Source organism: Apus apus, chromosome 5, assembly GCF_020740795.1.
Source record: "Apus apus isolate bApuApu2 chromosome 5, bApuApu2.pri.cur, whole genome shotgun sequence".
Taxonomy (NCBI): Eukaryota; Metazoa; Chordata; class Aves; order Apodiformes; family Apodidae; genus Apus; species Apus apus.
This window is the reverse complement of record NC_067286.1, coordinates 41,022,026-41,033,140: the sequence shown is the minus strand read 5'-3', so window position 1 is coordinate 41,033,140 and position 11,115 is coordinate 41,022,026. Positions and strand designations below refer to the sequence as shown.

General features: G+C 45.7%; 1 protein-coding gene across 1 annotated transcript; it reads left to right on the top strand.

Moving 5' to 3' along the window:
• Positions 1 to 2,065: 2,065 nt before the first annotated feature.
• On the top strand, positions 2,066 to 3,977 carry CLEC14A (C-type lectin domain containing 14A). Its single transcript, XM_051621382.1, has one exon. It carries the CDS (start codon positions 2,125 to 2,127, stop codon positions 3,316 to 3,318), a length of 1,194 nt encoding a protein of 397 aa, XP_051477342.1. The 5' UTR covers positions 2,066 to 2,124; the 3' UTR covers positions 3,319 to 3,977.
• The last annotated feature ends 7,138 nt before the right edge of the window (positions 3,978 to 11,115 follow it).

Sequence of the window (11,115 nt, the reverse complement as noted above, 5' to 3'; positions counted from 1 at the left end):
TTGCCAAATACCAAGAGAAACAAAACATCAACTGAATGTAAACATCTGCCTAGGAGTTATGAATGTGATAATCCAGTTTACCCCTAATCAACTTCTTCTACTTCATGTATTGCTCTATGTTGTTAACTCTTATAATTGTGGTAAACAGAATTTCTGTGGGGCTGTCCAAGCATTTAGGAAGGTGTGTTTCTCCAAAGAAAAAATGAAGTAAGGAACAGATGCATATTTTCGGGAAAGGCTGATCTTTAATTCTTGTCCTTTTACATAGATCTGAAATAAGTATTTAAATCATTCTTCTTATCATAGAATCATAGGATCTTACAACAGTCCAGGCTGGAAGAAACCTTGAGAAGATTTCCTGGTCTAACCTTTTGTGGGAAAAGCAGCCTAGATGCGATTATCTAGCACCCTAATTGCAGCTTGAAAACGTCCAGTGTTGGGGACTCTGTAACACTCCTAGGGAAGTTGTTCCAGTGTATGATTGATCTTAGTGTAAGAAACTTCTTTCTTATGTAGAGAAAAAAACCTCTCCTGGTGCAGCTTGTATACATTGCCCCTTGTCTTCTCCATGTGACTCCTTGTAAAGAGAGAAACTCCTTCCTCTCCATAGCCAGATGTTAAATACTGGAATATTTGAAAAGTCATAAACAATACTTGAAAGTCTACTTTATTGAGGGTTGGAAGGGAAGTTATTTATCAATAATTCAGGAAACTGGGCGATATGGGAAACCAGAATTTACTCTTTTTTTAGTATTTTATTTTTTGCTTTATTGCAGCCTCTGTACTCAGCTAGGAAATAAGAATGACGAGGCTACTCAAAATATTGTTAGAAAATGAAGGTTAAAAACCACTTCCATCAAGCTGTGTATGTAAAACCCATTAGGAAAACAGGCTGTGCTTCAGAGCTTCATCATCACACAGTGTGTCTAATTCTTCTTTGAGATGTCCAGAAAAGGGAGTTATGTCTTCTAGGCCTAAAGTCAATGACAACCGGGCAGGTCAGTCACAATCTGGCTGAGTAGGACTTGTCATCCACGTTTAATTCCTTCTGACAAGAAACTAAATTCTTCAGAGAGGGCTGAACAGATGCAGGGCCTACAAGCATACTGGAGCAGGGATGGTACTTTGTGCAGGGCAGAGTTCACCTGGAGCCTTGATCCTAGACTGTGGAACTCACCTCCACATAGGTGCCACTACTGATAAGCTTTACTGTTTTTAATTCCAAATTGATTATTTTCTGCTTCTCTCCACTTTCTCTGAGTATTCAAATGCTAGGAAATTGTATTATATGACACTCATGAAGCAAAAAGCATTGACAGGGATTCTTCTGAAGTGAAAGCTGGAAAATGCAATGCACACGTATGCATGAGGTTTTGTGCCACATAAAACACATGGGGAAAAGACATGGGTAGGTGCTGTATCTGAACATACATGGGATAAGAGCAGATAGACATCACAGTAGGGAGTATGAAAATGAGGTGACACATGGACTGCCAACAGGGGAACAGTTGCAGCCGGTAAGTTTGCTTATTTAAGAACAACCTACCATAGGTCCGCTCAGGCACCTAATGTATGATACTTGCTTGAAACCAGTGAGCTGAATCAGTCTTGCTGCGTGTTACTGAGAGCTAAGGGGTTGGACGCACAGCTTCACCTAACCAGGAAACCCTTTAATGACGAGGTCACTGTAGCTGACCTGCCCTTCTGGAAGCGTCGTGCAACACACTGGCAAGACAGGCTCGGGCATCTCCTGGACACAGGCCCCAGATGGGCCCCGCTGCTGCAGCTCCGGGCCTCCTCGTCCTCCTGCCCCTCTGACAGCGGTGCGGGCACGGGGATTTTCTACCCTCGTCCTCCTCCGAGGTTGGACACTCGCCTGCAGGGCAGGGCAGCCACTTCCTGGCTGCTTCTCACCCACCCGCCCGCCAACAAACGGAGGATGCCGAGGTCAACCCCGGCTCCCGACACGCTTCCTCCGGCAGCCCCGGGGGAGGGCCGTGGGCGCGGGGCCGGCGCTCGGGTGGGATGGGGCTGGCGGCCGGGGCCAGCCCGAGCTGGGGCCGAGCGCTGCCACAGCCGCCGGGGCAGCCCGCGCCCCTCGGCCCGCCGCGTCGCGCCGCCAGGATGAAGCGGGCCGGGCCCTGGTGCCTGCTCTTGGCCGCAGCCTGCGCCCTGGGCCGGCCCCCGCCGTCCCGGGCCGCCGCGCGCTGCCACGCCGCCGGCGCCTGCTTCAGCGCCCACCGCGCCAACAGCTCCTACGCCGAGGCCCGCAGCGCCTGCGGCCGCCAGCGGGGCGGCCTGGCCTGGGTCAGCGGCGAGGCAGAGATGCGCCTGCTGCTGGGGCTGCTGGCGGAGGCGGCGGGACCCGCGCCCTCGCTCTTCTGGGTCGGGCTGAAGAGGAGCGCGTCAGCCTGCACCCACCTGGAGCAGCCGCTCCGGGGCTTCTCGTGGGAAGGCGCCGGCGGGGCCAGGCTGGAGGCGCCGGCCGCGCTGGGCCAGTGGGCGGAGGAGCCCGGGCGCTCCTGCCTCACCGCCCGCTGCGCCGGGCTGTACCTGGCGGCAGCGTCGCCCGGAGGCGGCCCCAGCTGGGGCTGGAAGGAGCGGGTCTGCAAGCGGGAGAGCCACGGGTACGTCTGCAGGTACCAGTACGAGGGCGCCTGCCCCGACCTCAGCCCCGCCGGCGCTCTCGACCTGGACTACCGCCTCCCCTTCGAGGAGGGCAGCCCCGGGCCCGGCTTCAGCCCGCCTGGCACCGTGCTCACCGTGGCCTGCCCCGGCGGCGAGGTGCGGCTCACCTGCCAGCCCGAGCCAGGCGGCTTCGCCTGGAAGGGGGCGGCGGAGCCCCTGTGCCCCTGCAGCAGCCAGCGGTGCGCCGGGGCCGCCGCCTGCCGCGATGCCGCCGGCGGCATCACTTGTGCCTGCACCTCGGGCGGGCGGGACGGGGCGCCCTGTGCGGCCACTGGGCCGGCCCCCACCAGCGCCGTCGGCCCCGCGAAGTCGCCGGGTACCGAGGCGGAGAGGAAGCGGCCCTCCCTCCCGACGCCCGGCGGCTCCGTGGGGCCGCTCGCCGCCACCGCCGCCGCCGGCGGGGAGAAGACGGCCACCCCGCCGCCTTTCTCCTCCTCCTCCAGCTACGTTTTCATCCTGGTGACGGTCGCGGTGGTGGTGCTGGTCATCCTGGTCATGACCGTCCTGGGGGTCTTCAAGATCTGCTTCAACAAGAAACCCGAGGGCAGCGGGTATAAGGAGCCGCCTGAGCCCGGCAGCAAGGTGGAGGGAGGTTTAGCGGAGCCGAACGGAGCAGCGGGCGGGGACTAAGCCCCGTTGCGGCGGGGACGGCGGGGGCCCCGTCCCTCGGGGTTGCCTCGAGCGGCGGCTCCAACCCCGGGGCCGCGCTCTGCTTACCCTGACTGTCTCGCTGCCATCCCGGCTGCCGCGGGGAGCCGAGGACAAGGCGTCGTGGGACGTGGCTGAGAAGGACTTGCAGATTGTCAGACGTAGGGGCATGCAGCGACCCCCTTTTAAAGGCCTGGGAGCCTTTGGACAGTCAATTTTTTGTTGGTCTGAAAAACAGTTATTTAGGTGCTGACATAAATGTAGTGGCCTGGCTGACAGAATAATGGCTTATAATGGCTTATCTGCAGCTGCAACCGTTGTGGGTTTTTATCTTCTCAGAAATTTTTCTTTGGGTGCCTTACTTGGAGCAAGTGTAAAAGGGACCACTTTGAGTGCTCGCATCTTCTAATTTAGCAGGCACTCCTTGTCTGAGTGGTACTTGGAGGCTCTCATTTTCTTTCTAATTGCTGGAACATTTCAAGAGGTGAACTGCCATAATTTCGGAGGAAATGATGACCCGTACTCTTTCAGACTGACATTCTTAGACATGAAGAGCATTTCTATACTTAGAAGATCATGAAATTGCTGAGGAAGTGGGAGGTTAATAGGGAGTCCTTTTCATACTTCAGTTGATGAAAAGAATAAAGGATGTTTTAAAACCTAAATCACTGCTATGTTTCTTAATTTATGCGATATTAATTTTTATTCTAGCAGAGCAACAAATTTTTCAGTGACAGTTTTTCTGCTAAGGTGTGTTGGTACAAAACTTGGTTTCTGTGTGCAGTTTGTGTCTCCCTTAAAAATCAGACAAGGTGTTGACCAACACACTGTGAGAAGAGTTAAGGTGGGACCAAATGCATCATGCAAATCCCATTCTTTTTAGTCAGATACATTGTTTTCTATGGAGTCCCTAGAGAGTAAGGAAAGCAGGATTTACCCTTTGTGCCCCTTTCTAAATGAGGTAAACACTTCCTCTGTGATATTTCCCTTGGGAATTCTCTTAGAGCAGCTTTCATCCTGGCCAAAGAACTTGCTTTCTTTGCAGTTCAGACTGCTGATGCTCACTTCTTGTTATTATAGTGTTGGTTTTCAATTAAAGTGGTAATGCTAAATATTGATTCAAGGTTTTCTGCGTGCAGTAAGACACAACTAACTGTGTCTCATCCAAGCTTTTTTGAAGTGCAGGGGGAGTAAGGTAGTATTTTTTTTCTCTCAAAAGAACTTTAAGCATTGAAATATCTTTTTAAAGATGCTTTTTGTTTTTGATTTGTTTTCCTCTCTTTAGAGCTGACCTTATGACTACTGCTTTCATTTTGTCACTTTCCTGTTGAGTTTGGAGAACCCTGTTTGGAACAATAATGTGTAGTTAAAGTAATAATGTATATTATTACCTATTTTTCTTGCTAGCAAAGACTTGAAGATTAATATGCTGTAAACATTTGCTAAGGATAAAGTATTATATAGCATGGGTTTTCTGTTTTCCCCTCTTAGCTTTATGATAATAAGCTGTTGCTATCTGGGAAGCAGTCTTTCAGTTTTGTTAAGGGGATCACAGACATTTGTGAGCTACCAGGCTGTCTATAGCCATAAATTCCGTTGTATCGTGACAGGAATGGAATCCAGCTAGGTGAGAATGCTACACATTACAAAGCTGTCTTATAATTTTCACACTTTTCTAGTCTGTTTATCTGACATTTGTATTTCAAAAGGCAAGCATTTTTCAGGCTTACTGGGAGACTTGATTCTACATGTGCACAGATTTGCAAAATGACTTATCCATTAATGCCTTTTGTCTTCACACCACTCCTGTTGCCATCACTGTACGTAATTTGTGCTAGGGGACAGTGTATGTGGAGGTCTGTTCTTCTACAAGGGGCTGTATAAGCAAATAGCAGCCAAGATGAATGAGAGCCTCCCTGAGTTATTATTCCTATGTTTTGCTCTTTTCCACACACCAGATGGCTGAACTCTAAAGGAGACAGCACAACTATCCAGGTATGTTTTTCTAAGCTCTAGAAATATGCATATTCTCTGTTTCAGGAATCTTACTGAGCAGACAGCTGAGTGCTGAATTAAGTGCCTGTAACTGACTACCTCTTTTGGCATCCCTCAGGATCTGACTTAGAGTACTTGGTTAAAATGTACATGTTCATGTCCTTGCAAGCCATTCACCTTTCTTGTCTTATTCTCATTTTGCTTTGGCTTTCTGTGAAGTCACATTCTGATTTCAGAGTTGTTTTTCTCATACTCAGGGTTCAGGATTAAGCATTAGACAGTTGTCTAAAGGACTACACAAGACTTCTTTTATGTTTTCTCTGGTTTATAATTTGACTCAACCTGAGACTAGACTATTTTGCATCTAAAGATGGGATTTGTCTCACCAGCTGTAGACACCTTCAACAGCTCATCTGGACTCCAGCCTGCGCTTGCCATCCTGCCTCAGGCCTAGAGCCATGTTTGCCACATCTGCTGCTGCGGGGAGTGGTCGCCCCGGTTACTGGGAAGCCGGACCCCCACGGATCACATGCACACGCGTGCGCACACATGCACTCTCTCTCTCTCTCTCTCTCTCTCTCTCTCTCTCTCTCCTGCTGGGCTCAACTCCTACCCTTTTACTCCATTGATTCTACTCCTCTCCCTCGGAGTGTGCATTTAATAAGACCATAGTACCTTCAAATCACTTTTCTGAGATTCTGATGATGGTAGAGTGGTAGATGTGGTCTATCTTGATTTCAGTAAGGCATTTGACACCGTCTCCCACAGCATCCTTGTAGATAAGTTGATCAAGTATGGGTTTGATGATCAGGCAGTGAGGTGGATCAAGAACTGGTTGAAAGGAAGAAGTCAGAGAGTTGTAGTCAATGGGGCAGAATCTAGTTGGAGGCCTGTGACTAGTAGAGTCCCTCAGGGGTCGGTACTGGGACCGGTGTTGTTCAACATCTTCATCAACGACCTGGATGAGGGTACAGAATGTACCCTCAGCAAGTTTGCTGATGACACCAAGCTGGGAGGAGTGGCTGACACACCAGAAGGCTGTGCTGCCATTCAGAGACACCTAGACAGGCTGGAGACTTGGACAGGGAAAAACCTGATGAAGTTCAACAAGGGCAAGTGTAGAGTTTTGCATTTGGGGAAGAAAAACACCATGTACCAGTACAGGTTGGGGGCTTACCTGCTTGAGAGCAGTGTAGGAGAAAGGGACCTGGGGGTCCTGGTAGACAGGAGGATGACCATGAGCCAGCAATGTGCCCTTGTGGCTAAGAAGGCCAATGGCATCCTGGGGTGTATTAGAAAGGGTGTGGTTAGTAGGTCAAGAGAGGTTCTCCTCCCCCTCTATTCTGCATTGGTGAGGCCGCATCTGAGTACTGTGTCCAGTTCTGGGCCCCTCAGTTCAGGAAGGACAGGGAACTGCTTGAAAGAGTCCAGCGCAGAGCCACAAAGATGATTAAAGGAGTGGAACATCTCCCTTATGAGGAAAGGCTGAGGGAGCTGGGTCTCTTTAGTTTGGAGAAAAGGAGACTGAGGGGTGACCTCATCAATGTTTACAAATACGTAAAGGGTGAGTGTCAAGAAGATGGAGTTAAGCTTTTTTCAGTGATGACCAGTGATAGGACAAGGAGTAATGGATACAAATTGGAGCATAGGAGGTTTAAGGTGAATATCAGAAAAAAAAAATTTACTGTGAGAGTGACAGAGCACTGGAACAGGCTGCCCAGAGAGGTTGTGGAGTCTTCCTCACTGGAGACATTCAAAACCCACCTGGACGCCTTCCTGTGTGATGTACTCTAGGTGACCCTGCTCTGGCGGGGGGGTTGGACTAGATGATCTTTCAAGGTCCCTTCCAACCCCTAGAATTCTATGATTCTATGATTCTATGATTCTATGATACACCTAGACTACCTCTCCTGAACCTCAATCCCTCAGTTTGTGTTGACCCATAATAAAGCCATTCATTCGTAAACTAATCATTGGTGTCAGTAACAATTTGTGAGCGTGGTGGGAGGGTATTCTAATCTACCCTCTAAGATATGGTCCCGCAGTGGCCGTTCCTCTGTGAGAGGCAGTGCCACGTGTGACCCTCGGTCTCATTCCCAAACCTCTCCACATTGGGGGGCAAGTCACAGAAGCACCTGACAGCCGGTAGCCCTGATACCGGCCCACGACACCACTCATATTTAAATGCCTATGAAACACACATCTAATATTAATTCAGAAAAATGAGCTAACCAAAGTCTCCAGCTGTGCAAGTCACTTTCCTAACAGCAAGCTTGAAGCATCTTGTGTCTCTCTTCAAGGCATGGCCAAATGGCTATAATTTTACCATAGCTTCTATTGTTTTGCTGTTTGGGGTTCTTTACCTTCTTTTTGTAATCAGTAGAATACAAAGCAAATAGCATTTGTATATGCCTGGAACCTGAGTGAGTTTTAAATTAACGAATTTCTTTTTGTCTGATGGTTCAGACCAGTAAGTGGATGGTTTGGGAGAAAGGATAAATCATTTTTGCTTTCCACTCTCAATCTAAATTATGTCTTTCTTGAATAGGAAACTAATAGATAACTGCCCTGCATCATGGACTATTGGCTCATATGATAATGATGATTCAGTGTTCTGCCAGGCAGACTGAGTGCAGGGTTTGCTGTTTATATCCGTAGGTGGAGAGTGAGTAAGGTCATTATGAGTACAGATAATCATAACAAAGATTGGCTTAATAAAAGTGTCTGGTTATGAACATGGATGCAACTTTATTTTAGTTCTTATATAACACCATATGTAAAGTGCACAGTCACGTGAAAATATTTTTCCAAAACATAGCAGAGATAAAGACAGATCTTAACCTTTTCCCTCATGTTACTTAAACGTCGTTTGACTAAACATATTATACATTCATACTCTATTGCAACCGTTGCTCCAGTACAGGAAAAATGTTGCATCTGATATTAAAGCCATATAAATCACATATAAACTCTGTATCTGTTTCATAATGAGTACCTAGCAGATTTTAAATAATTTGGTACTCTCAGTTCTTGTGGTTCATATTAGGTGGGTTTTTTAAAAGTTGTAAATTCCCTGGGGTAATGCATACTGTTGTTGACCCTGGATCTTGACTAGAGGACTGGATGTAATAGTGTAATATCAATGAAATAATGGACACAAAAATCTGTGAAGCCATTTTTTTAAATGGTCATTTTTTCCAAAAGTAGGAGTCCAAACCTGGTATCTATCAGAGTGGTCAAAAAAATGTTTCACCCATTGCCAATTACTAAATCTAATTTTTAGATTTCCTTAGCTCCTCCAAAGATAATTCGTCAGTGATACATTTTATTCATGATCATGTGATGAATTTTTAATTGTTTGTATTCATCAAATAATCAGTAATAAAATGTTAATTTCTGCCAAATTTTTAATAATAATTTATACCGCTGAGGGCTTGTTTAAGTATGTTATGAGATTAAAGTGGACATGGGCAAAATTCAGACACTTCAAAGAACTTTTCTCCTTTTAAAAGTGTTGTATAGAGTGGAATGAGGATTAAAAAATGAATATATTCTGTGTTTCCACCAGGAAGCATAATTTCCTGTCACTTAATTTTTTTTTATATGTTTTTCTCTCTCATTATCTTGCCTCATTTCTTGCATGTAGCTTACTCACTGGTACATGCAACTTAGTTCCTTCTATAAATAATATTTTCTATTTCTTCAGGATGTGGGCATTTATCCAGGGTGTAGAGTGGCGATTCCTACATTTCACTAATGATACATAACATGACTTGAAAGGCAAACACAGCACAGCAGCAGCAGTAACCACACACCCAGGGCTTCAAAATATGTTAAACTTCATGTCTTTCCTTCTTCCCCCCATATGAAGCCTTGCCTTTCTTCTCTGGACTCGTCGAGCTCTGGCTTTGGGAGACTGGAAAGTGAATGGTGATTCATCTGTTCTCAAGCAAATGTTCTGTATTGCAGGCTTGAAGGACTGCCCCACTGTAGGTGAGGTATCTGAAAGCAGCAGTGGAGGTGGGGAAGGCAGACATGTTGTGGTCCCACATTTATTGTGTCCTTCCCTCCTGCCACCTGCCACTCCCTTCACATTGCACGTCTGAGGCAGAAGGTTGGGGGAAACAACTAATACTATGTATTTCACAGATAATGTGAAGAGTGAGAATCTGCAGGTCCAGGGAGAGGGTGAACTGAGGAGGGACATATAAGAAAGACAGGCATGTATCTGTCTTCACCAGGAGGTATCCATTCTTACCACCCTCTCACTGCATATTTTTTCAGATGTTTGTTGCTTGAAATATGGTGATTTGCAAACAAATAAACATTTTCAGTCATTAATCCAAGAACAGCACATGGGAACTGATGTCAGAAAAGCATGGTTTTGTTTTTGACATGTGACCAGCAGGTCTCATGTTTTGAACTGATAAGAGTTACACTATTCCCTGGAACACAACATAGGAACATAAGAACAGATAGTTTGAGTGAGATTAAAAGTCATCTAAATCAGTAATTTCTCTTTGACAATCACAATTGATTTAGGAAATAGAACAGAAAATCTAGTATCTGTAAGTGACACTTCTAGGTACTCTGTTGCAAGACTTTGAGCTTGAGACTGAGTTCATGTCACACTTGGTAGACTTCTATCCATTTATCTAGCAGACTTTGGATTTTATCTGTTACTTTTGGCATCCAACCATCCTGTATCAATTACTTCCACAATTTATTTACATGTGACATAAAAAAGTAGAAGAGTTCATCCTCTTGATTTTCCATACCTTTGCCATACACCCTTTACTCTCCTCTATCTCAAGTTGAGATTCTACAGAACTTTTTTATTTTTATTGTTATTAATTTTTGCACCTTTTCTTATACTGTTAGATTCATTCTGAAATCCAAATTTAGAAATTGTTGGAGATGCAGGTACAGTATAGTCTATACTGAACTCCAATTTTTTTTGTCCTCTTTTCTTAACAAAATGGCCTCTCCTGGGAATCCCATCCTTGATTTTTTGCCATTTCAGATTCCTTCTTTCTAAGGCTGTTCAGTGTCAGATATCCACAAGTTTTGCCAGGTTTCATATCCATTCTCCCCAAATATCCAAGATTTTGCCCTGATGTGAATGTATCTTTAATGTTTCTATGGCACCCCAAAAAGCTCTACAAACCTTTCACCTTCTTTTCCACCATAAATAACAGGAACAACAACAGTGACAATTAAAACCCCACCTGTCTCTCACACCTGCAAAACCTTCGCATTCAAGCATCTGAAAGAGCCATTATAATAACTTTTCTTCCCAGTGACTGATGAGGATTTTGTACAATCTTGTATTAGTACAAGTAGCAGATGAGATTAAATTTATTCTGGATTCATTGTGTGATCAGTTAACAGCTACTGGCATAAAAATTAAAACCAAGCATATCCTGTGCCATCACCAAAAATACATGCTCTGTGTTTCCTATCTTTAATTTAATTGAATTTTCTTTCACTCACTCACTCATCCATTAATTTGGTCTTGAGATTCATTTGTGTAATTTGTATAAATCTAAGGCATAAGCCATAGACTAGAGCTTTAGCTGAGGTAGCCATTCAAAATGTCACTGAAATTGGTTACTGATAGTAACCAAGAGTCTTCAGTGGGTAAATAAGCATCTTTTCTTAGGAAAACAGTTGAGTTTACAGGAAGAATACAAAACGGTGTAGAAAATACAAGGCATAAGTGAATAAAAATGGGAAAATAAACTCTAATACTGGTATTGATTTTCTGCTCAAAAAATCAGTGAT